Source organism: Mustela nigripes, chromosome 10, assembly GCF_022355385.1.
Source record: "Mustela nigripes isolate SB6536 chromosome 10, MUSNIG.SB6536, whole genome shotgun sequence".
NCBI lineage: Eukaryota > Metazoa > Chordata > Mammalia > Carnivora > Mustelidae > Mustela > Mustela nigripes.
Window position 1 is genome coordinate 3627289 of NC_081566.1, and position 27621 is coordinate 3654909.

The 27621-nt window shown below is 39.0% G+C and overlaps 1 protein-coding gene and 1 pseudogene across 4 annotated transcripts in view; one reads left to right on the top strand and one right to left on the bottom strand.

Moving 5' to 3' along the window:
* Positions 1-27621, top strand: part of DNM3 (dynamin 3) — a 540277-nt gene that overhangs the window by 63461 nt on the left and 449195 nt on the right. For all 4 annotated transcript variants that reach the window (XM_059412463.1, XM_059412464.1, XM_059412462.1 and 1 more), the window contains exon 2: positions 25436-25509. In XM_059412463.1, coding sequence (XP_059268446.1) covers positions 25436-25509 — 74 coding nt within the window. The remainder of the gene's footprint in view (positions 1-25435; positions 25510-27621) is intronic.
* On the bottom strand, positions 23778-24740 carry LOC132025355 (heterogeneous nuclear ribonucleoprotein A1-like; annotated as a pseudogene).

A 27621-nucleotide genomic window follows, 5' to 3' on the forward strand; every position in this document is an offset into this window, starting at 1 on the left:
CGGGCTCCCAGCTCCACGGGGAGTCTGCTTCTCCCTCTGACCTTCTCCTTGCTCATGCTCTCTCTCACTGTCTCTCTCTCAAATAAATAAATAAAATCTTTAAAAAAAAATAAAAAAAAATAAAAAAAAGAATACTCTTACTGGTGAAAAACTACGTGTATTCTTTTTTTGTGTGTGTTCTGAGTGAAAATTTTCTACAACAGTTATGTTAAGAAGACCTTTTTAAAGGGTTGAACTGGGGTGAAATTCGAGTAATACTGTAAAGAGAAGTTCTCACTGAGGCAAACAACATGTATAGTGTGGCTAATTTTTCAGAAATGTCTTATGTATATAGTTTGATGTCACAGAATGGAGAGTAGCAAATACATAAAACTTAAAAATCACTTTCTTGTTTATTTTTCCTTTGTATTTGGTGCTGTTTTTCTGAATATTATTTTTCTGGTGGTAACTTCTTTTTGTTAACTTTATGCTCCCAGATGGTTGCTGACTATAATGCCACCTTGCTTTTTGTTCTGTTTTGTTTTTTTTTTTAAAGATTTTATTTAATTATTTGACACAGACAGAGAGAGATCACAAGTAGGCAGAGAGGCAGCCATAGAGTGGGGGAAGCAGGCTCCCCACTGAGCAGAGAGCCCGATGTGGGGCTCGATCCCAGGACCCTGAGATCATGACCTGAGCAGAAGGCAGATGCCCAACCCACTGAGCACCCTCTGGTGCCCCCCCACTTTTTTAATACTACAATTTGTAGAGAGCTTTCCCAAGCATGGTCTTATTTAATAAACTATGACACAACTATGCTGGGGGAAGGCCAGCATACTACCACTATTTTACAAACGAAAGAAGAGGTGAGAGGGGTTCAGTAACTTGTTTAAGGCCCTAGAGCTAGTGTCAGGACCAAACTCTTTTCCTGTAATTCCTTATCTTTTCATTGCAGCACATTGTGGATGTGGGAATTGATTGAAGAAGACATTTTGGTTGGAAATTTTAATTCAGCTTGGAACTTGAGAATTTAACTTGTAGACCTGTAACTTACTGTTAGAAAAGGGAATTTAGGGGCTCCTGGGTGGCTCAGTCGTTAAGCATCTGCCTTCGGCTCAGGTCATGATCCCAGGGTCCTGGGATGTAGCCCTACTCACCGGGAAGCCTGTTCTCCCCTTCCCACTCCCCCTGCTTGTGTTCCCTCTCTCATTGTCTCTGTCAAATAAATAAATAAAATCTTTTAAAAAAAAGAAAAAGAAAAGGGAATTTAAGTATCAAGTAAAAAAGAGGTAATAGCTGGAAATTCTACATAGACCTTAAAAGATTTTAAGTTTCTACTTTTGTTTTAAATGGTGTTAAGTGTTCTGTATGCTTTAAGTATTCTACTATGGGAAAAATAATCTCAGAGCTAGAATTCATTCTCTTCTAGACTGGAGTACATGTGTTTATTGTGCTTTTACTGTGACAGATTGGTGCTTGGTGGAAAATATTTTACTGACCAAGTTTAGAATCCGTCAGAGACAGACTTAGTTTTCTTTTTCTTAAGATTTTATTTATTTATTTGAGAGAAAGAACGAGCACGAGCTGGGGTGGGGGGAAGGCAGAGGGAGAGTGAGAGAGTCAAGCGAATTGTCTACTGAGTGTGGAGCCGCATGGGGGGCTCAGTACCAGGACCCCGAGACCATGACCTGAGCGGAAGTCGGAAACTGAACCAACGAAGCCACCTAGGCGCCCCAGCATAGTCTTGATTTTTAGTTAGAGGTGATGGGATGCCTTTTCATGCTCCGCCAAAAAGGTGATCCTTCTATCTGTTCTATAAGCTTTGCTGTATCTGTGGCACCTAGCTGTACTTTAAAGGACAGTTTGGTTTGTGATCTGTCAAAAATATGGGCTTCTATAATAATCAGCTGCAGTATATGCAAAACATATGAGTGCCTACTGTGGCAACTATACTGGGTGCCTCTGATCTAACTGGAGAAAAAGAGACTTACAATTGGTTAGATATATAACAGGGCAACTTATCAAGGATTTACTGTAGCAAGATAGGAAAATACAACACTATTGTTTGTTCTGCATCATTAAAGGAAGTATTTATTCTGTTCTTGGGAATGGGAAACTCTCTACTCCATTCCTAAAGCTGGAATCCTCCTTATTCCTAGGGAAGGTAAACACTTTCTTAGACTTCATGGTAGAAGCTTTTAGGACCATCCTATTTCTAACGTCTTTGAGAGAACAACTAAACTCTAAAATTATTGAAAGAATTGCGGGTTGTCTTTAGAAGACAGGGATTTCTTCTGGAGAAAAAGAGATTTCCAAGGGGTGGAAATCAGAGATAGAGCATTTTCATGGGTAGTCGAAGCTCATCCTCTAGTTGAAGCCATGCCTGGGGGGCTCTGAAGTGGATGTGGTTATGTGGGTCCTAGGGAAGACTGAACACTGAGATGACCTTGACAAACACCGGGAAGGTCCCCGTGGCTAACCTGGTACAGAGGCTGGGGAGGGTGGCGTGGACGGTAAGCACTGGATGCTAAGTCAGCAGGGCCACAGGGGTTTAGACAATGAGCATCTCCTGTAGGGGTCACCATGGGCCACTGGCAAAAGCACTTGACTACCATTTTTTTCGTTGCATCACCTTTGGGGTCTCATACAAATCAAGGAGTGAACGAAGAGCCCTTAAACATGTCTGATATTAGATCTCTTACTGACATGAATGAATCTTGGCCTTGAGGTCCGAACTGGTTTGAATTTGAGAAACAAAGAGATGTGACGTTCCTTGAAATCGAATGTAGGGGACCAGTTCATAGCTTGTGTGCATACACGAATGTGTGCATGAATGTGTGTGCATACACGAATGTGTGCGTACACGTATATGTGCTTCCCTTTCACGCCTCCCTGGCCTTTATGTGCCCATCTTGAAATGTCCTCGTCCTCATCTAACCACCTGCAAAATGCTTATTCATCACTCAGAATTCATGTCGAATATCACTTTTCCTTTTTGAATAAGCAGAGAGGAGGGAGTCTAAAAATAATTCTTGGCTTCCTAATTTGCAATATAGAGATAATGCTGGCCTTGCTTAAATCACAGACTGGTTGTGAGAGTCGAATGAAATGACTCCTATTAAAGAGACAGAAGTATTTGAGGTTGGGAGAGCCACCGTAGCACTGAACAGAGGAGTGTGGTATCCATGGAGGCAGGGTCCCTGGGGAGACCTGTTTTGATGGAGCTGAGGATTTATTTTTTATTTCTTGGTGTGTGTGATAGGGATGAGAATAGCCATTTAATATTTGCGTACTGTGAGCTGGATTTAGGAGAGGACCTCGAATAGGAAGGAGGACTTTAGTAAAATGTAATGAAGTGGTTATTAGGAAACAGGTTCTTAGTAAGTGAGGGAGGTATTTTGAGTTGATTTTAACTTGTGATACACAAAATTAATTTTATTGAGAGTGAAGAGGCTGCACAGACAGGAAAATCAGCATGAGTACAAGTAAATTATGCAGTTGGAATCCATGAGTCTCAAGACTAAAAATATAATGGGGGGTTTTGGAAGTAGAGAGTTTTTAAATTTAGGAGATGACCCACCTCCTCAATTTGTAGGTAGAGTTTGCTTTCAGCATGTGATGGTTGAATGAGGGATAGATGTGCTAGACTGTGAAATGAGGGAAAGGAATGTTCTAGATTGTTCTATATTTTCAAAATCCCTACAACACAGCTTTCAAAGATTTGCTGAAAAGATGAATGAAGTAGCTCATCAAACGTTGCTAAAGCTTTTTAGCTGTAGTTCAGTTGTCCTCTGTTAAAAAAAAAACAAAACACAAAACCACTTTTAATTCCTTCTTTAGGGCACTTTCTTTTTAAGTAAAATTTTTTTTTTTTTTTTTTTTTCATTTCAAAGACCAACAGCCTCTCTTGCCCCGGAGAGCTGTTCTCCATGTCCCAGCATTCCACAGTTACGAAATGGGGAACCGGATTGTCAAGAAACTTCTGCACAGAATCTCATTGCTGATATCCTCTAATGTGAAGGGTCTGGCATCATTCTGAATCTTCATTTTTTTTTATAAGAATGTATAAATCTTTTATATTTTGTAGGCACCCAATTTATTTTGGAATTGAAGTCATTTTCACCAAAAATTCTTAACTTCCAGGAAGTGTTTAGCAGATGTGGCTCTCTGGGCCTTCTGGATGTCTCTAACAAAATATGTTTCTAACAAAATAATTATAATTATAGCAAGAAAACAAACTCACATTTATTGAAGTCCTGCTATGTGCTCTCTCTATGTTATTTACTCTTTTCAATGACCCTTTAGAGTATATCATGTCATTTTTATTTATAGACCTGGACTCTGAGATTTAGAGAGATAAAATATAATAACCAAGGCATATATTCAGTGAGCGATAGAGCTAGAATTTGAACCGAAGTCTTTCTGGACACACACGAAAAAATGTCCTACAAATTTATGTTGCAAGGCGGAAGTAATTCCAGGCGGGCCCTACTTTTAAATATGCTCCCAAACTGACCTACTTTCACCACTTCCATCACTATGATGCTGGTCCAGGTCTCCGTGATGTTTTGTTTCTATTAGTCTAATATCTCCTGTTTTCCCTGCCTCTTTTTTTTTTTTAAGATTTTATTTATTTTAGAGAGAGAGGGTATGAGTTGGGTGAGGGGCACGGGGGAGGGAGAGGGAGAGAATCTCTCAAGCATATTCTATGCTGAGTGTGGAGCACGATGAGGGGATTTTTTTTTTAAATTCTTTTTTTAAAAATTTTTTATTTATTTTCAGCATAACAGTATCATTGTTTTTGCACCACACCCAGTGCTCCATGCAATCCGTGCCCTCTCTAATACCTACCACCTGGTTCCCCCAACTTCCCACCTCCCTACCCCTTCAAACCCCTCAGATTGTTTTTCAGAGGCCATAGTCTCTCATGGTTCACCTCCCCTCCCTTCCAATTTCCCTCAACTCCCTAATGAGGGATTTGATCTCAGGAGTCCCCGATCATGACCAGGAGTCGAATGCTTAGCTGACTGAGCCACCCAGGTGCACCTGTTTTCACTCTTTCTGTCTCTGACTCCTACAGTTTATTTTTGATAGCTATAATGATCCTTTTATTTTTATTCATTTTTTATTGAAGTATAATTGACATACAATATTATATTAGGTTTCAAGTATACAACGTAGTAACTTAACCTTTGTATATGTACATTGAAAAATGGTTGTCTTACTAAGTCTAGTTATCATTCGTCATCAAAGATAATACAGTATTATTGACTATATTCCCCATGCTGAATATTATTATATCTCTATGACTTGTTTATTTTATAAGTAGAAGTTTGTAATCCTTGATCCCCTTCACTCATTTTAACTTCCTTACGCCTCTCCCCTTCGGCAACCACTAATCTGTTCTCTACACATCCGTGAAATCTGGGTTTGGTTTTGTTTATTTTGTTTTTTTAGATTACACGTACAGTGTAAGCAAAATCATATGGTATTTGTTTTTCTCTGTCTGACTTACTCACTTAGCATAATAATCTCAAGGTCCATACATGTTTTTGCAAATGGCAAGACTCATTCTTTTTTATAGCGGAATACTGTTTTATCATACACACACACACGCTTTTATCCATTCATCCATCTGTGGATACCTCGGTCGTTTCCGTGTTAATAATACTGCAGTGATCATAGGGGTGCATAATCTTTTCTAATTAGTGTTTTTATTTTCTTTGGGTAAATACCCCCAAGTGGAATTGGGGATCATATGGTAGTTCCACTTTCAATTTCTTGACGAACCTCCATACTGTTTTCTATGTTACTGCACCAATTTACATTCCCACCAACAGGGCACAGGTATTCCCTTTTCTCTATATCATTGCTAACACTTGTTATTGTCTTCTTGATAATTGCCATTCTGACAGCTACAAGGTGTTATTTCATTGTGGTTTTGATTTGCATTTCCCTGATGAATAGTGATGTTGAGCCTCTTTTCATGTGTCTATTGTCCATCTGGATGTCTTTTTGGAAACGTGTCTTTTGAGATCCTTTGCCCATCTTTATTTATATTTATTTATTTTAAAGATTTTATTTACTTATTTGACAGAGAGAGGGATCACAAGTAGGCAGAGACGGGGTAGGAAGCAGGCTCCCCTCTGAGCAGGGAGCCCGATGTGGGACTTAATCCCAGGACCCTGAGACCATGACCCGAGCCGAAGGCAGAGGCCCAACCCACTGAACCACTCAGGCACCCCCCTTTGCCCATTTTTAAAGTCAGGTTTTTTAATTACTGAGGTGCATGAATTCTTTATATATTTATATATTTACATATAAATTTATATTTATATTATATTTAAATAATATATTAATATATAATATATTAAATAAATAATTAAATATATTAAATATATAATATATTAATATATAATATATTATATATATATATATATATAAAATGCCTTCTTGGATGCATGATTTGCAGATATGTTCTTCCATTCAATAAGTTGCCTTTTCACTTTGTTGGTGGTGTTAGTTCAATGGAGTCCCATTTGTTTATTTTTGCTTTCACTGCTCTTTCCTTTAGAGTCGGTACAAGGGAAACATTGCCAAGTCCATTGTTAAGGAGCGTACTTTCTAGGTTTCCTTCTAGGAGTTTTATGGTTTCAGGTCTTGCATTCAAGTGTTTAATCTGTTTTGCGTTAAATTTTTTTTTTTTTAATTTAATTTATTTGACAGACAGAGATCACAAGTTGGCAGAGAAGCAGGCAAATAGAGAGGAGGAAGCAGGCTCCCTGCTGAGCAGAGCCTGACGCGGGGCTCGATCCCAGGACACCGGGATCATGACCTGAACTGAAAGCAGAGGCTTTAACCCACTGAGCCACCCAGGCGCCCCTGTTTTGCGTTAAATTTTTGCATATGATGTAAGAGTGGTCCAGTTTCATTCTTTTGCAGGTAGCTGTCCAGTTTTCCCAATACCATTTATTGAAGAGACCGTCCTTTCTGCATTGCATATTCTTGTCTCCTGTTTATAAATTAATTGACCATATATGTGCAGGCTTATTTATCTCTGTTGATATTGGTGTCTGTTTTTATGCTGATACCATACTGTTTTGATTACTACAGTTTTGTAGATAGTTTGAGATCTGGGATTGTGATACCTCCTTCTTTGTTTTTTCTCAAGGTTGCTTTGGCTCTTCAGGGTCTTTTTGTGATTCCATACAAATTTTAGAATAACTTTTTCTAGTTCTGTGAAAAATGCCATTGGAATTTCGATAGGGATTGTGTTGACTCTGTAGTTGCTTTGGGTAATATGGACATTTTATTACTTATTTATTTAAATAATTTTTTGGAGATTTTACTTATTTATTTGTCACAGAGAGAGAGAGAGACAGTGAGCAAGGGAACACAAGCAAGGGGAATGGGAGAGGGAGAAGCAGGCTTCCCGCTGAGTAGGGAACCTGATGTGGGGCTTGATCCTAGGACCCTGGGATCATGACACAAGCCGAAGGCAGATGCCTAACAACTGAGCCACCCAAGTACCAAATATGGACATTTTAACAGTGTTTATTCTTCTAATCCATGAGTACATAATACCTTTTCATTTATTTGTGTCTTCTTCAATTTCTTTCATTAATGTCTCATAGTTTTTAGTTTACAGGTTTTTTTTTTTTTAAGATTTTGTTTATTTATTTGACAGACAGAGATCACAAGTAGACAGAGAAGCAGGCAGAAAGATGAGGGGAAGCAGGCTCCCCGCTGAGCAGAGAGCCCGATGTGGGGCTCGATCCCAGGACCCTGAAATCATGACCTGAGCCGAAGGCAGAGGCTTAACCCCAGGTGCCCCCGTTTATAGTTTTTTTTTATATCCTAAATATACTCCTGGGTATTTTATGCTTTTTGATGCAATTGTAAATGGGATTTATTGGTTTCTCTGTGATGTTTTGTTATTAGTGTATAGAAACACAGTAGATTTTTGTATATTAATTTTGTATCCTGCAATTTTACCAAATTAACTTGTTAGATCTGAAAGTTCTTTGGTGGAATCTTTAGGGTTTTCTATAAATGGAATCATGTAACTTGCTAATAGTCATAGTTTTATGTTTTCCTTTCTAATTTGAATGTCTTTTTACCTTTTTCTTACCTCATCATTGTGGCTAGGCCTTCCAATACTGTGGTGAAGAGAAGTGGAGTGGGTAGGGATTCTTTTCTCACTCCGGATGGTAGAGGAAAAGCTTTTAGCTTTTTACTGTTGAGTATGATATTAGGTATAGTTTTGACATGTATGGCCTTTATTATCATGAAGTCTGTTTCCTTCTGAATGTAAGTCAGAGCAGTAGCTCACCATTTCACATAGAAAAAAGCCTGAGTCCTTACAATGACCCCTTATTCTCCCTCTGACCTAATCTTTGATTTCTTCCCTTTGTTCACTTCTTTCTAGCATGCCAAGCACATATCTTCCAGGATCGCTAATTCACTCAGCCCTCTAAGTCATTGCTCAAATCTCATTTTCTCATTGAGGCTTACACTAATCCACTATTTAAAAAACCGCAACCCCAATAGGACTCAAAATACAGTAATCTAGGATTTTCAAGCCTTGATAAAACTCTTTAAAACTCTAAAATTCTCTGCTTATAGACAACAGTTTTTTTCATGTTGAAATGTAGAATTGGAATATATCTAAAATACCACAAACAAACACAGTCTTAACGTGGACTAGAAAAGACTCCTCTAGTGTTTTTCAAACATTAACTAATCTCATTGTAAGAGAGACAATTTACATTGTGACCCGCTGCACATTTATGAAACTGAAACAGAAGTTTTATGAAATATTTCACATTTCTGTATGTGATATGCTCATATTTTCTTTCTTTAATATAAATTTTCAATTTGAAATGTACTTTTTAAAAGATCTTATTTAATGGGCACAAAGAGATAGAGCACAAATAGGTGGAGAGGGAGAAGCAGGCTCCCTGCTCAGCAGGGAGCCTGGTGTGGGGCTCGATCCCAGGACTCTGGGATCATGACCTGAGCTGAAGGCAGATGCTTAATTGAGCCACCCAGGCACCCCAATATGCTCATATTTTCTATTGAATTCTATTCCTTTCCATTATAAAAACTATGTTAGTCATGACCTACAAACTGATTTCATGATTACTTGTTGGTCATATTCCATAGTTTAAAAAATACTGGTCTGTTGTATCTTCGATTTCGTTGGCTCAGGAGGTAAGATATAAACCTTGTGTGTTAACTTCATGGAAAATATAAACTGTGGACAATGACAAATGAAATTTCACTCTTCTTTTGAATCCTGACATATGACTATTAGTGAATGTTTACAATATTCATGATTGTTCAGATTAGCAAAGGTAATAGAGATTTATTCTTATAAATACATAATGAGTTTAAAGTGCTTCTCTTTTGTTAATGTTGTATGTTAATGTTAGAACTCACGTTAGAAATGTTGCTTATCATCCAGTGAATCAAGAGATTTCTGTCTTTAATTCTTTCACTCCCAAATCTTAGTATTTTCATTTTTAAAAAAGAATTTTAGATTGGTGAGGGGAGAGTTAAAGGGAGAGGGAGAGAGAGTCTTAAGCAGACTCCATGCTGAGCACAGAGCCTGATACAGGGCTTGATCTCACCACCCTGAGATCACAACCTGAGCCGAAACCAGGAGTTGTACTTTTTAAATGACTGTGCCACCCACATTCCCCCTCATAACGATCTTTGTTAGAAGTAAGCAACCCATGTCCAAGCTGTCTTTTATCATTGTCCTCTTACATGCCGTGCTCTAGACATATTAAATCATTAACCCAGTTTCATCCTGCCTTCCTGGCCTTGTGCCTTCATGCCTTCTTGCTTTACTGTCTGTCTCTGTTTTTCTTATTCTCTCTGATATTTTTGAATACCTGCTATATACCATGCATGGTAGTGGGGACTATATAAGACATAGTCCTAGCACTCATTGGACTGAAACTGGATACTAACATTCCCAGTTATGAAAGTGAAAACACTAAGCCTTAGATTGCTTAGAATGCCAGTAGAGGGATTAGATTCTCTGTATCTTGATTTACTTCAAGTATTCAGAGATTAATAGATATCTGGAAGTGGCAGAGGCATTGGAAGACATTAGTTTGGTTCTCAAATTTTAATGATGTAGAAACTGAGTCTCTTGTAGAATTAATGGCCTGTTGAGATCACAGCTAGAACCTAAGTTGGTATCTTGACCAGTGCTCATTCTGTACCATCTCCTTTCTCTTTACTGTAGTACTGCCTGCCCAGATCCCACGTTGTCATATACTTTTATATCTGATTTGTGCTGTTAAAGACCTCTTTTCACAATGCATACACTGAACTATAGGCGTTAGCATTATTGGCTTTTTTACTTGAAATTATAATTGGAACAATTAGAGATGCGTCAGTGGAAAGGCAATGAAAGAAGGCTGTTAAGTGCTAATAAATGCCTCTCCTCATGGGAGTGGAGGTCTTTTCTTTTCTAAGCATTTGAGCTCTTTTCACTGGTGCTTTTAAGTGGCTAGAAATAACACTTGCCACACGCTTGTGGAATATTCTAGATGCCAGGGGGTTCATTTCATTCTGTGTTTGAATTGAGCACACTGTGGTTGGAATGTGTGTTGATTCTTTTGTTAGTTTAAGCTTTCATTCCATGTTTTGTATTAACCTTTCTCAGGGAAGTCAATAGAACAATACTGAGAGCTCTTAGAGAATGAAGCCTTTCGGTAGTTGATGACTTTCTAGGAAGCAGATGAAAAGGTTAAAATTATAGGTGTTTATTTTGATACATTTTCCTTTTCACATCACTCGAAACTTGAGGTACAGTATGAAAAACTAGATCTAGCTTACCCTAAAGTTGCATGCTTATGGCTAGCAAAAGGTAATCACTACTTATTGCTATGGAGATATATTGCATTCTGGAACAAATTTGTGTAATTAATTATCAACAAATTTCAGGATAACTTACGACTATTTCCTCTAAAAATTGTGGTAATGGTGATGATGCTGGTGATGATGATGATGGCAGCTAAAATTTTTGACCAGTAACTCTGTGCTAAATATGTTCTTCAGCTTCAGAATGCAAAATGATCTGAATTTCAGAATTCTACAATTTCAGAATGCAAAATGATCTGAAAATTAAATATTATTTTTGTGGGGTACCTGGGTGGCTTAGTGGGTTAAGCCTCTGCCTTCAGCTCAGGTCATGATCTCGGGGTCCTGGGATCGAGCCCCACATCAGGCTCTCTGTTCAGCAGGGAGACTGCTTCCCCCTCTCTCTCTGCCTGCCTCTTCCTACTTGTGATCTGTCTGTCAAATAAATAAAATAAAATAAATTATTTTTGTAACTCATTTTGCAAAAATTTATATTGACCCAAACTCATTTACTGTCAAACTTGACCTGAATGATGTGAGGCTATTCATAGTATTTTTTTTATCTCGATTACTGTAAATATTCATTTGTTTTGCTACAGAAATAGTATGTTTGATTCCATATGCTACTTCAAATTCCATTACACAGTTTAAGTTTCAGGCAAATATGTTTTTTAAAGATTTATATATTTATTTGAGAGAGAGTGAGAGCACACGTGAGAAGCAGAGAAGAAGGAGACTCCCCGGTGAGGAGGAAGACTGACGCGGGACTTGATCCCAGACCCTGGGTCATGACCTGAGCTAAAGGCAGACACTAGACCAACTGAGCCACCCAGGCGCCCCAAGTTTCAGATATCATTTTGCTTTCATCAAACTTGAAGATCATTGGAGTTGCACATCTCAATGCCACCTGAAGATAAAGGATTGTATTATTCCTATTATTCCACCCCCAACGTGGGGTGGGTAACTGAGCCAAAAAGTAGTAGATCCTGAATTCAAACCTAGGCATTTCAGTGCAAGAATTTGTGCTCTTAACCACCATGATAACTGAAAAAGAAGTTTTTAAAAGCACTTCCCAGCTATTGATATTATATACTTATTTAATAAAATTCTAGTAAAGATGAAAAAATTCAGGTTTGAATAGTTACTCTATTAATATATCTGTGTTCTGTTTCCCATGTTAAATATTGTCTTAAACTCTCATAGCCATGATTTATTAGTAGTTCCTGCTACTCTTGATTTTTACTTATTTATTTATTTGAGACGGAGAGAGAGAGAGAGAGTGCATGCGTGTGTGCACATGAGTTGGGGGAGGGGTAGAGAGAGAGGGAGAAAGAGAATCTCAAGCAGACTAGACACTGAGCACAGAGCCAGCTGTGGGCCTTGAGGTGGGGCTCAACTTGGGACTCAGTCTTAAGACCCTGAGATCATGACCTGAGCTGAAATCAAGAGTTGGCCACTTAACTGACTGAGCCACCCAAGCACTGCACTCCCCCCTCCCCTGGTCTTGATTGTTTTATTTTCAAACTAATGGTCTTTCCTTCTTTGGAATTCTTAAATTTTCAAAAGCTTCTGTGCTTGTTTATAAAACATGTTATTAGGTCTCAGGATAAAAGAGCAAACATTGCTGCTGAGGCAGGTGTGCTTTGAGATGCTATCTACTCTAAATGAAGAAGGGAGCCACCAGTCATTGTAGCACAACAGACAGTCTGGACTAGAAATAAAATTGTAACCTTAGTCACACTAAGTTTACTGATGTTGGTGGACGTATAATTTATGTATTACTCGACATATACAACTGGATAACATAGTCTAATTGCTGTACTCAGAGAGGTATGGGTAGAGAAAGTAATTCTTACGTTTACTCATTAGTATGCCTTCTTTGGTCAGCTGAATCTGTTAAGTAATAACCAAAAGTTTTTGAACTATGTTAGGTGTTCCCACTGGCTACTTTTTTTTTTTTTTTAAAGATTTTGTTTATTTGACAGACAGAGATCACAAGTAGGCAGAGAGGCAGGCAGAGAGAGAGGAGGAAGCAGGTTCCCCGCTGAGCAGAGAGCCCGATGTGGGGCTCGATCCCAGGACCCTGGAATTATGACCTGAGCTGAAGGCAGAGGCTTTATTTAACCCACTAAGCCACCTAGGCGCCCCCCACTGGCTATTTTTAATACATTTTAGGAGTTGGAGCTAATAAATGTGTTTTTCCTAAACTTTCACTGGGAATGTAGAGTCAAGAGTAACTTTTAAGATAAGAAATATCTAGGTGTTTATAATGTATGTGTTAAAAATATATATAATATATTGATATATCTATATACCTATTTATCATCTATTAGGTATTGAGTACTTTTCTTTCTTCCTTTTTCTCTTGCTCTTTAAAATTTCCAGTCAATGGTACAGGGTCACAGAAAAAAAAAAATTAAACAAACAACAACAACAACAACAAATAAACATTTTCAGATAAGAAAATAATAGACCACATACATTATACCTACATCTTTAATTATGAGCATTTGCATATTTCTTTTCTTTTCTTTTTTTTTTTTAAGATTTTATTTATTTATTTGACAGAGAGATCACAAGTAGGTAGAGAGGCAGGCAGAGAGAGAGAGAGAGGAGGAAGCAGGCTCCCCACTAAGCAGAGAGCCCGACGTGGGACTCGATCCCAGGACTCTGAGATCATGACCTGAGCTGAAGGCAGCGGCTTACCCCACTGAGCCACCCAGGTGCCCCTGCATATTTATTTTCTAATTAACCCTTAAAATTTGTATTTCCAGTAAATTCACAGTTTTAATTCCTATACTGCTAACTTTATTTGCTCACCAAGTCCCTGCTGAGTACCTTCTTTGTGCCAGGTGCTGTGCCAAATACTGGCCTTTTAGAAATGAGGTCCCTGTCCTAAGTGAACTTGTCTAGGGGAGGAGACGTGACTGAGGTTCACAGTACCTTGGAATAAAGAGGAAAAACGTTTAAATGTACTGGCATTTCAAGAAATGCATTCTATAGGAGACTGTGCCAACATTCTGTCTTTAAAATGAAATCGGTAAAGAAAGGTGATGCCTTGGCGAGGGGCTTCCATGGTAGAATACTCAACACGGAGGCATGAAATTAGTGTGAAGTGACTTTGGGACCGGATGTTCTGGGAGTAAAAGGTTTGCCTGAAGGATAATGGATGAGGCTTCTAGAGAATTAGGGAGGAGTTAGCTCCAAGGATCCACTTAAATCCCTCTTTGACAATTAGAAAATCAGATTCCCATTCTTTTTAGATAAACTGTGTGGCTATGGCTCTCCGTTCTGTTTAGTGGAGAAACTGACCTATACTTTTTAGGTTTCTAATTAAATACCTATTTTTTCTTCCAACATCTTAGGAAAAGTGGAAATAGGTGGGCATAATACTGACTGTGGAAGCTTACTTCTACTCTTATCCACACTCTTTCCTTCTAGCCCCCTGTAAGAACTGTCAATAAACAGGACCAGGGACAGTGATTGGGTCATATTTCTCCAAGCCAGGTCTTCAGGGGACAGTTGAACTGCCGCCTTCATCAGCCCTGACCCTTGTCATTGGAGAAGTGTTCTCTTGTTTCTGTCTAGTTTCTTTTCACGGACTGTGGTCTTCCACGCCTGGGCCTTTCCTGCTCATCGCAGTGTTCAGGTACGAAGGTCTGAGATTGATGTGTGGGCTCCACGGAGAAGGAGCACAGGAGGCCTTTCAGCTTTGTTGGTACTAGGCCTCAAGCCCTCCTCATAACTAGGCCAGATGAAGCTTCCAAAAGGTCCAACCTCATGCTTCTAGGATTCAGAAGGAATGTGTAAGGGTTTGAGGCAAAAGCTGTCTGACCTAGAAGCTGTCTAGAAACCCTGTAGGCAAGAACAGCTGACAGGAGGGAGGTTTGGTGTCCAGCTTCTCTTCTTCTTCTTTGATCCGTAGCACATATTCTCAGTGGGAGTGAGATTGCTCCCAAGGGGGCAAAAATTACTTCTTGGGGAACAAAGTAAGCTTATTCTTCTCATGTATAAAGCATGGATGTGTACACAGTGTATCTGTGGTATTACATTTAACGGAGAAAAATGGATAACAAGGCCCTTGGGGAGGCAATAAAAAAAAAGAGGTTGAGAAACACTGTTCTAAAATATAGTGTGTGTGTGCTCTCTCTTTTTCTTGGGTGTCGCATACCAGGATGGGTATAATAAGGTACGGGTATAGTAATGGGTATCATAATGTCACCACTATGCTAGACTGTTTTTTTTCTTCTCTGCTATGTTTAGTCTGTAGCTTTTATCTTCTAGTGTGCCTTGTGGCTTAAGACGGGTTCTGTAGCTCTCCTCTCATGTATAACTGACCGGGAGAAAAAAGAAGAGGGAAGGGCAAAAGGTATATATCAGCTAAGTCAGACCTTTTTAAAGGAACTCTTTCTTTTTTGTTAAAGATCTATTTATTTTAGAGAGATAGAGTGAGGGAGTGCGCATCAGTGGGGGAGGGGCAGAGGGAGAGAATCTCCAGGCAGACTCCCCACCGAGTGTGGAGCCAGATGCGGGGCCCCATCCCACAGCCCATGGAATGAATCATGGCTTGAGCCGAAGCTGAGAGTCAGACACTTAACTGACTGAGTGACCTGGGCACCCCTTAAAGTTGATGCTACTTAACTTGGGACTTTAATTACATTTTACTGACTAAAGCTTTAAGCTTTAATTACATTTTACTGACTAAAACTTAGTTATGTGGATACCCCATTTGCAAACGAGGCTAGAAAATATTAATTTATTTGTCTGTTTATTTACCTATTAAAATTGGGCCCATTGCCTTTCTCAATAGCGATTGAGAAAGGCAATGGGCCCATTAAAGTTATTTATCCAAATAAATATAGATTTGTTTGTCTGTTTATTTACTATTAAAATTGGGCCCAATGCCTTTCTTCAACAGAACTGGGACTCTGTTAATAAGAAATAGGGGGAAATGGATATTCAGGCAACTCACAGTCTCTTTAGTTGTCCCTTTTATCATCCATTGGTGGGGCAGAGACCCAGGGCAAGGCACAGCCTGTGCTTCGGAATACAGCAAGAGCTATATACCTTTTCTTTATGTTGGGACTCATTAACCTGGTGCTTTAAACTTTTGAACAAATTGGCTTTCTGAATAAACAAATAAAATGGCTTAAATATGAAGGCATTAGGTTCTTGTGGGTTTCCTGGTGGGGAGAGCACATTGTATTTGCAAACTAGAGCTGGCTTCTTCATTCAGTTTACAGATCTGGACTCAGAAATTTTGCATTTTGAATGTTGTGGAGAAACTCTTATTTATTGATTGGTTAGATTTAATGAAAACATTTTCCTTAGAAATTTTGAGCTTTGGGAATGAAAGGTTAATTTGACTGGAAATTTCTTAGATGTTAGTAAAAAAATAAAAACATTGTGTTTCCTGCAAATGGATTCAAAACTATGATTTTCAAACAAAATGATGGTGGTATTTATTGTATACCTCAAATTACAGAGTAACTGATAGCAGAAATATGTGATCTTTTACAAATCTGTAAATGCCTATGTTCTTACTGTGCCAAGAATTTAGGGAATAAAAGGAAACTTCTTTGGAAAATTTCCAATTAAATCTGTGGCTTTTGGCATAATTATTTCTTTCAACAGTTGAAGTGGCATTGTAATTGTTGGCAAGGCTCCGGGATTAGGCATGGAAGCACAAAGCCATTTTCACAGCACCATTGTGTCTAGAATGTGGAGTATATGACCTCAGTGCTTCTTGGGGCAGGAGGTGGGTCGTATTTGGCAAGGATCTGTCTGTTTCTGTTTCTCTCTTTCTCTGTCGCATCTTTCCTTCTTTATCTCTCTCTCTTTAGTTGGGTTATCATTTTAAAGGACTATGAAATAGTAATCCTACAAGGATTATTTTGGAGCAAATAAAGTTATACTTCGAAGATAATTTTCTAGAAGGGGACTTTCATTTTTAAGAAATAATTTTAAAAATATTTTGGCTCTAGGAGTTTTGAAAAAATAGTTTCCTTCAAATTCTATTCTGTGTCTTTAGATAGTCCATAATATTGGCTGACCTGATATTTTGTATTTTTTTACTTTGGTATATACAGTTGGATCTTAAACATTCATAATAAAATGTAAACTTAAGTGACCTCAACAAATTATTGGTAAATTGAAAGTCATCTTAGCTGTTTTTTCAGTACATATAAAATCCCACTTAGCTATCTTCCAGTTGGGGAGTGACAGCGTAGGTAGAAAGTATTAAAAATATTAATACTTGGGCACTAAAGAAGGCACTAGGAGGAACACAGGGCTGAGGGAGCCGACATGTAATTAGACCAGGGTAACACATGTGTGTTGAGAGCTTAGATAGGGGCATGCATGGGGGATTTCAAGGAGGGCTTCTCAGAGAAGATGATGTAGAGGTGAGTGTTGAAGATCAAGTAGAAGTTGGCTAGAGGAAGAAGTGGGGGGGAGGGCATCTCAAGAGGGCAACGTCGAATGTGCCAAGACATTGAGCCTAAGAGTGCACGTGCACGCAGAACCTTCCACAGAGGACAGGACTTTTTATCTGCTTTGTTTATTGTTTGGATTTCATGCTAAAGATGTGCTAAAGTCATTGAATGGTTTAGAGTCTGGAAATGATTTAGTGTCTGGAAGTGATGTGATGGGACTTACATCATTGTTGAGGTCTGATTAAAGTATGCTCAATTTCGATCCAGGGAAATTAATTGGGACATTATTATAGCGGTCTATATGAGTGTTGGTGGTACCTGCAGTGGTGATTGAAATAGAGGAGAACTTTTTGGATTTAAGAGATACTAAGAGGGTGGAATCAGCAGCACTTGGTGACCAGTTGTGAGAATGAAGACAGAGGAAGATGGAGAAGGGATGATTCCCATGTACTTGGCTTGGCTGATACGTGTGGGTGCTGATGATGGGGGAATGAAGAGGGAATGAAGAGGGAATGACTGGGAACGAAGAGGGAAAATGTGGGTGGATGATAATGAGTTCAACTGTAGAGTTTCAGTAAGAGACTTTTAGGTGGAGATGACTAAGAAACTAGTGTGACTTTGGGAATACCTGCGACTTATAATGTTTGGCTTACTTCTTTGGGGACTTCTCAGCCTTTCAGTTAGTTCTGTTTCTTTCAGTATCCATTAAATATTGGAATTTTCTGGAGTTTTTATTTATCGCTCTTCTCCACTCCATTCCTCCTTGTCTGTTCTTTTGGATTTAGCTACCCGGTCCATGAATGTCTGTCAGATGTTTATCCCCAGACAGGAGATCTACTTTGAGTTCCACTTGCTCATCTAGCTGTACACTTGTCTCCAGGTCGGATGTTCTCCAGGTAGCTTTCAGTATATCCAGTTTGTTCCCTTACCTTCTTCCCCATTTCCTTTACACTGTAGCATAGTCTGATGGTCACACTGGCACAGAAACTAGATTTAGGCTCCCTGGGTATCAGTCCTAGATCTGTCAGTAGCTTTGTGACTCTGAGAAAATTATGTGAACTTTCTCTGTCTCAGCTTCCTCCTCCATGAAGTGAGCATAACAGCAGCACCTCCCCGAGAACCAAATGAGAGTGGTGCCTGCACACGACAAACACTGCGTGAACAGCCGCTGTAACGGGGTCTTCCTGCATTGCCTCGTCTGGTTGATGGTACCACTGTTCAACCAGCTGACCCATGCAGAGCTACGAGGTTTACCCTGACTCCTCCATATCACTCCATGCCACGTCAGAATGATAATTTTGTCCCGTCAGTTGTCCACTCTCTGATATCTTCTCTCCATCTCTGCCTTTACTCTTCTGAACTTAACCTTTATCATCTTCTTCTTCAATGACCCAGACTGGCCAGTGTCTAGTCTCCCTGTCTTTTTCTTTTTTTCAATGTTACTTATACAGTCTCCTGGTGATTTTTCTGAAATGCAAATCAGATCACTTAAAACTCTTTGGTGCCTCTCTATTCTTATAGGAAGAAAAAAAAAATACAAGTGAGGGCCTCTGAGGTCGGTCCTGCCTTTTTCTTCAGACTCGTTTCCACCCCATTCTGACCTTTCTTTAATATTTACAGCGCGTCCGTATTCTGTGTTACTTTGGTCTTCCAGGTCTTTGTACACCCTGATCCCTTCTGGAGGCCTTCCACCTCTTTGTCTCTCTGAAATAGTTTCTGGCTGTTTCCCCAAGCAGAATAGGTCTGATCTACATCAGTGTTTCACCTTGTGTGGAGCTTAACCATATGACAGTCACGCTTGTCGTTTGCAGGCCATTCTCTTCTAAAACTGAGCTTATCTTCGAATGAATCATTTATCTCAATTAACTTCTTGGAGAGTGTAAGTTATGCCTCTTGTCTTTGGTCAAGGGCAGATGTTAAACATTTGTTTACTGAACAGATCATCTGGTTAATGATCATCTGCATCTGTCTTAAAGAAAAAACATATCTGTACTTACTTTGTTTTGCTAAGGGAAACATTTCTTTTAACTTGGTTGATGTAGGAAATATGTGTTCCTTTTTTTTTTTTTTTTAAGGTTTCCAAAGGTCAGTTATTTCCTAGTGGACCAATAATAATATTTCTTGTTAGCACAGTTTCTAGAAGAGCCAGTAAGAAGTGTTATCAAGATGGTTCTTATACCATAGTGTGGGAATTGTCTCTACTTTCTGTGCGGGAGTTGGAAAACCATGAAAGAGCATTGACTTATTGCCTGAAGACCAGCTGTTAAGACTGTTCAGATTAATGTTTTATTGAGGTGGGTCCAGAGGGAAGAAAAACACTGGAGTTGTCGCTGCTCTGTGGCATTGAGTGGGAAGTACTCGTCCGGCTTTACAGTCTGTACAGTCCAACTATAAACACATAAACAAGACACTCAGGCAATAGAACGGAGTTAATTAGATGATGCTGAGTCTTCAGATCACTTTTCTTGTTTTTTACCTTGAAGTTTCATGCAAATGAGAAAAAAAGGAGAAAAATGGTATGCAGATTTTGTATTTTTATATACATGACCATAAACAGAAATGTGTATCCACAGTAATACTAAAGGCACAGTCATCTTTTTCTGCATTAATTTAGCAAAGGATTTTCCCATAAGGTGTACCTATGGGAGAACCAACCACCTATTGCATAGAAAAGAATAAAATTCAAATGGATGGTTGTGTATAATGGCTAATGAATTATTCATGCTTATTTGTATCAGGGCCTTGGCTCCCTGTTGGAGGCACAGATAAGGAACTGAGCTTTCCAAATCTGTGTGGCTGGTCAACACAAAGGGGTTCAGGTGGGGTCTATGGCTCCTCATTTTTAAATTCCATTCACAAGGGACACCTGGGTGGCTCAGTTGGTAAGCATCTGCCTTTGGCTTGGGTCAAGAACCCAGGGTCTTGGGATCGAGCCCTGTATCATCTCCCTGCTCTACAGGAAACCTGCTTCTCCCTCTCCCACTCCCCCTGCTTGTGTTCCCTCTCTTGCTGTGTCTCTCTCTGCTGAATAAATAAAATCTTTAAAAAAAAATTCCATTCATGAATGTTAAAATATTGTGCATAGAGGCTTTTTATTTTCATTTTTTTTTTTTTTTAATGAGAGAATACTGCAGTATTACAGAAAACGTGCTGTGGCTATGTTATAGCAATAGTAATAGTACTACTTTTTTTCATTGGTGATTGGGTTTTTAAAAAGTTGCCATATATTGCATTTCATTTGATCCATAAGGTTGTCTCAGTTTATTTATTTATTTATTAAAGATTTTATTTATTTATTTGACAGACAGAGATCACAAGTAGGCAGAGAGGCAGGCAGAGAGAGAGGAGGAAGCAGACTCCCCGCTGAGCAGAGAGCCCAACGTGGGGCTCGATCTCAGGATCCTGAGATCATGACCTGAGCTGAAGGCAGAGGCTTTAACCCACTGAGCCACCCAGGCACCCTAGGTTGTCTCAGTTTAGTAGTAAAAGAAACCAAGATTTAGAGAGAATTTTTTCCATTCAGTGGTGGGGCTGAGTCTCGAAGCAAAGCTCTCTGGGTTTCATCTGAGGGCTCACCCCTTAGCTTGCACAGCAGCAGTGTGCCGGGCACATGGGCATAAGGTTTTCATGCTGCTGGACCATCAGAATGACTTGAGTCTTCACGATGCCAGATTAGTCACTGACTCTTCAGAAGAGAGAAACTTCTCTCTAGTGCTTTGTTGCGCATAGGTACTCCTATGAAGTCAGGAGAGATTTCCAAACAGCAGGATTTGGTTACCAAATCTTTCGACTTCTGGTGAGAATACGTGTGTTGGAAGTAGGACTGGTGAGAGCCGCAAAGGGGGCCAGGAAGGGCGAGTTAGTAAGAAGGGGGTTGGGTACCTGAGTCCATTTATTACTTTCAATGCAAAGGTGTTTGCTTCATAAAAAAGTAGAGAAAGAGGTTAGAGAGATCTTTGGGCTTACTTTTCAGCCGAACGCATGATAATTATTTGTTATTTAAAATGTTTGATACATTATGTTTTGCTTTAATAATGTTCAAAGGGATGGTTATGAAATCTACGTTATAAATACATAGTAAAAAAACACGAGTTGAAACAGACCCCAGCATGAAGGTATCAAGGACCGAATTTTCCTTCTTTCTTCTTCCTTTCCCCCTTCTTTACCTTTTAAAAAATTTTTTTAAGAAAGTATTTTATCGATTTCATTAAATGGCATTATTCAGGCATTTGAAATGCGAATATTTCTCTTTGGCATCTATCTGTACATCCTCAAATCTCATTCAGAGTTCTCATCGCTCCAACAGATTCCCTCCCAGTTTGCTGTGGAGTTTGGTTTTGTTTTCCCTTTATCCGTATGGATTCTCAAGTTGACTTCTTTTTGGTTTTAGACATAGAGTAGATGCTCTCCTTGTTCTAAGATTTAAGTCATTATTGAAACCATTAACACTAGCACATACTCTAATATAGTTCCCGGAGAATATTAAGAATATTGAATTATATGTATTTAGATGTTTTCAGAGGAGAGTTATGTGTCTGTTTTCTGAACTCCAATATAGTATATCTGTCCCCTCCTTTAATGGTCTTCGATGTGCATGTCTTCATCTTCCTACTAGATTTCAAACTTCCAGTGTCTGATGAGTGCGGGTGATGCCCACAGCATCTCCCTAACATTCTTAATTTCTCAGTGAATTTCTTTGGTGAGTAAATAACGTTACTTCAGATGGCATTTTTGGGGAGCAATGCAAGTCCATAATTTCTCTATATTTATTTTACTTGCATAGTGACATTCCAACTGAAACTCAGCCCTTGGAATCAAGGAGTAATGCTTTAATTTAGTTAAGAGGCTGTTCAGTGTTATTTCCTCTGTTAGAATTTACACTAGCACTTGCAAAATAAATTGTTTGTAGTAGGGGAAATTCTGTTTAATTTCATCTCTGCAACTCTAATCTACAGGACCAGTAGGGCTAAAGGCTTGGGTTCTGTGGCATCCTCACTGGACTTTACTGTTTGTATAAGCTGTTTTCATCGAAATCCATTGTGTTGAAGCTCCGTCTACCAGATTTTCCACAGAACTCATAGTATGACCCATGCCATTATCACCTACTGAAGTGTTGAGTGACGTACCCCGATGTGAGGTCAGTGGCTCTCAGTCCACGGTGAGCGTCAGAAGCCCTGGACTTGTTCAGAGGAGGGATGCTGCACACCTCCCCCTGGGCGTTCTGAATCTGTAGGGTTAGGACGAATCCTGGACGTCTGTGGTTATAACACTTTCTGGTGGTCCTGGAACCATTTTTGAGAAACACTGACATTGAGTCAAATTTATTTGTAATTTTTAAAATGCTGAATCATCCAAATTTGTAAGGCATTCTAAATGGATTTAAAAGCTGTGTTATAGGTTTGTTAATGAATTTGACATTGCACAATCAGTATGATTTATGTGGCATTGAAGAGTTAATTATAAAATACTTTCTTAGCTGGTCTAGTGTATATTAACATGCATTTAAAACACAATCTTGCTGTGCCCGGGTGGCTCAGTGGGTTAAAGCCTCTGCCTTCGGCTCAGGTCATGATGCTAGAGTCCTGGGATCGAGCTCTGCATTGGGCTCTCTGTTCAGCGGGGAACCTGCTTCCCCCCCCCCCCCTCTGCCTGTCTCTCTGCCTACTTGTGATTTCTGTCTGTCAAATAAATAAATAAAATAAAATAAAAATAAAATATAATCTCAATTTGTTTAAAAGCTCCCCTTTTATTTTTTTAAGAGAATATTAAATCATTTAATGATTACACATGATAATGGATGACACACAAACTTTAATCCTACTATAACTTTATCTGATACCATAATTCAATTTAGGTATATTGCATAGAATGTGCCAACAATCTTATTAATAACCAAATAAACTCCTGGACTTTGCTTGGGTGACCTTTTAATGGTGAACTCCAGGTCACAACACATTAACTGTCAGTTCAACTATACCAAGGTTTGTGGAGGCAATGGCTTCTGTGCCCAAGGAGGTTGCAAATAAATTTCAAATGGAACCTGGCATCACCCTGAAGTAATTCTAACTTCACACTGTTGGGGTATTATACCAAGGTGGCTTCAGAGTAGACTAACTTTACGCAGCACATTTAAAAAAACACACATTTATTCCGCATCATGATCAGACTATTACATTTAGCAATCGACAGCATGGGTGCGAAAAAGACCCAAAACAAAACACATCTGCATTAAAACCCTTTGTTGGAATGCTTTACACTTTCCACAGAACAGAAACTAAAATGACCTGTTACACAATTAGTCACAAATATAGTCCTTGGGTTTTTTTTTGCCCATGCACATGAGTATTGTGTAAAGCATGTCTTCTTTGTAGCAGCGAGGCCCTGCCACCACTGTGCTTGGCTGAGTTCACAAATCTGTTGTAACCTGTAGCTTCCCTGTCACTTCTCTGGCTCTCCTCTCCTGCTAAGCTTTGTTCCTGGCGGTAATTAAAACCTTATGCCTCTGCCGTAGCGCCTGCTGTGGCTGGAACCACCGTAGCCACCTTGGTTTCGTGGTTTGGCGAAGTATCGGCCTCCACCACCATAAGGGCCAGAGCTTCCGCCTCCAAGATTGCCTCCTTTTATGGGTCCAGAATCTGAGGATTGATGGTTGTAATCGCCAGAATCATTATAACTTCTGCCACTTCCAAAGTCGCTTCCATCATTACCAAATCCGTTCTAGCTGTCCCCACTGTCACCATATCCACCATCACCTCGACTGCCACCAAAGCCCCCTCAACCACTGAAGTTTCCTTCACAATCAAAGTTGTCATTCCCACCTAAACTACCTCCACCAACCCCACCAAAGCTTCCAGAACCACTTCGACCTCTTTGGCTGGATGAAGCAGTAGCCATCTCTTGCTTAGAGAGCGCTTTCCTTACTTCACAGCCATGGCCAGTCACAGGATGGGATTTTTGAATGACAGTCTTGTCGACAGAGTCATGGTCATCCAATGTTACAAAAGCAAAACCCCTCTTTTTGCCACGGACTCTGTCAGTCATGATCTCAGTCACTTTGATGTTCCCACACTATTCGAAATAATCTCTTAGATGATGTTCGTCAGTGACTTCTTTAATGCCACGAACAAAAATCTTTCTCACAGTTAAGTGGGCACCAGGTCTTTGAGAATCTTCTCTTGACACAGCCTTCTTTGCTTCCACAACTCTTCCATCTACCTTGTGTGGCCTCGCATTCATGGCTCCCTCCACCTCCTCCATGGGGACATATGTCACAAGCCCAGAGCCTCTGGAGCACTTGGTGTTTGATTTTCTCATAGCCACCCAGTCCGTAAGTGTTCCCCAGTGCTCAGAATGGCTCCTCAGACTCTCTTCGGTTGTTTGATAGCTCAGACACCTGATGAAGAGTTTCCGCTGCTGTTCAGGCTCTTTGGGAGACTCTGACTTGGACATGATGGCGGTGGAGGGGAGACTTTACCGATGCTTACTTGGCAGTGTCCACCGGCAGAAAGGACAAAAAAACACCCCTTTTAAATAAACTCCCACTTATCAGGAATGAGAACACACAAAAATCAAACTTCAGTGTTTTCTCTGCTGTTAATTTCTACATATATGATATTTATCTCTACTTATCCTATATTTTATTGTCACTTTTTATTGGAAAAAAATTTTAGGATATTTAGAAGGCACAATCTATATGCCTTTAATACCTATAGTAATGGTCCATGTTGACCTTGAAGCTGGATAGAGAACTGAATTTTTTAATTATAAAAAGAATGTAAGGATTAATTTCTGTATCACATTTTTTTTATAAATGTTGATTCTCTGAAAGTAAAGATAAAGTGAAAATACAAAGTAATTTAATACAAACTTTCATTAATTTCAGCTAAATGAATGAGTGACATATTCTAGAGAGGTCATTGTGATAATACATATGGATTAATATTCAATATAAGGCCTTCCCCTAACCTCCCTTTTTTACTTTGCAGATGCTTCTTTTAGAATATGGGTCTAACATTCTTCAGACATATAATACACTCAAAGGTTGGGAGTTAAGAGAATTACAGTGGGACTTAACTTACAGATTTGTACGTAATCAGAATTATATAAAATGTCTTAATCTAGTCTTTCTTTCTTTTTTTTTTTAGGGACTTTCTCCCTCGAGGGTCGGGCATCGTAACCAGACGGCCTCTGGTGCTGCAGCTTGTTACTTCCAAAGCAGGTAATATATAAGGATGTTTCCACACAACTAATGCACATTCCTGTGGTACCTGTTGCCTCCACTGCTGGGTGCTGGGTTGTAGCAACAGAAACTTTTCTGTGATCCCTCTGCTCTGGGTGGCAGCCTGTCTTTCTCTCCAAATGCTCTCTTCCTCATTGTTCTTTTAATTCCTTCAGTTACAGTAAAGGGAAAATCTTATTTGCATATAGATTTTTAAAAACCTACTTTTTTATGCTATTTTTCTCATTATAATCCATCTATGTAATTTTACAGTACAGTTTGGCTACTACTACCCTCTGGTTTACTTCCTTCAGGCATGGGTGTGTGTGTTTGGGGATTTATTTAAGTATCGATTCAACATGCAGCTAACGCTGCTGTGCGCACACAGTGTATGCGTACCTGCGTCTGCGTCTCAGGTGCTGCGCTTGCACCGTCCTCAACACCGTGATGAGCTGGTCGGCAAATGAGCTCTGTTTTCGTTCTTATTTCTTAGCATTTGGTGATGTCCTATTTTTTGTGTGCTTTTTTGGGTGTTTATAGTGTTTTTTATGAATTGGCTATTTTTATCTTTCCCTATTTCTTTTTGTGGATTTTACTATTTTTCTTATCAATTTCTTTGAGAGCATTTGTAAAACCACACCTCATAAATTGCAAAAACCAAAGTCATGAAATTTTACCCCTTTGTTTTCTTCTAAGTATTTTATAATTTTGCTCTTATATTTCGGTCTTTGGTCCATTTTGAGTTAATTTTCCTATATGGTGTGAGGAAAGGGTCCAACTTCATTTTTTGCATGTGAATATCCAGTTTGTTCCAGCATCATTTATATGTTTTTGGGACAATTGTTGAAAATCAGTTCGCCATAAATATATGTATTTATTTTTACTTTCTCCAAGTTTTGAAATTGGGAAGTGAGAGTCCTGTTTTGTATTTTTCAAGATTACTTGGCTATTCTGAGTTTCTTGAAATTCTATATGAATCTTAGAATCAGATTATTTTATCCCAGCAATGCAAGGTTGGTTTAACACCTAAAAATGAATTAATGTAATGTGTTGTATCAGTATAATTAAAAACAAGAAATCACAGGATCATCTCAACAGACTCAGAAAAAGCATCTGAAAAAAATACTACATTCCATCATTTTTAAAAAGATTTATTTATTTAGTTGAAAGAGAGAGCAAGAGCGAGAGCACACATAAGCAGGGGGAGAGGCAGAGGGAGAGGGAGAAGCAGATTCCCTGCTGAGCTGGGAGCCTGATGTGGGGCTCCATCCTAGGACCAGGAGTGGATCCTGACCTGAGCTGAAGGCAAAGGCTTAACCATCCGAACCACCCGGACAACATTCCATTATTACAAAAACACTCAACAAAATAGGAATGGAAGGAACTTCCTTAACCTGATAAAGGTCACAGACTAAAACCCACAGCTAACATTGTGCTTAATGGTGAAAGACTGCATACTTTCCTTTTAAGATCAGGAACAAGACAAAGATGTATACTTTTGCCTCTTTAGTCCACTATTGTGCTGGAGGTTCTAGGTCAGGGAGCTGGGCAAGGGAAAGAAATAAAAGGCATCCATATCAGAAAGGAAAGGGTAAAATAATCTCTGTTTGCAGATGATATGATAAAGTACATAGAAATTCCCAAGGAATCCACCAAAAAACTGTTACAACTAATAAATGAGTTCAGCAAGGTTGCAGGATACAAGATCAAACTACAGAAATCCATTGTATATCTGTAAACTTGCTATTAACAATCAAAAAATGAAATTAAGAAACTAATTTCATTTACATAGCATGAAATATAAATGTAATTTCATTTACCTTTACATTTCATTTTTATTCAAAAATAACATACTACTTAGGACTAAATTTAACAAAAAGAAGTGGGAAACTTGTACTCTTAAAACTACGAAACATTGTTGGAAGAAATTAAATTGTATCTAAAGAATTGGACAAACATCCTATGATTTATTTTCTCTATAAAAGTTTTGATGTATTGAAATTTTACCCTTTATGGTTGTAAAATCTATATTTTTTTTTTACAAAGATTTTTTAAAATATTTTATTTATTGGGCGCCTGGGTGGCTCAGTGGGTTAAGCCGCTGCCTTCGGC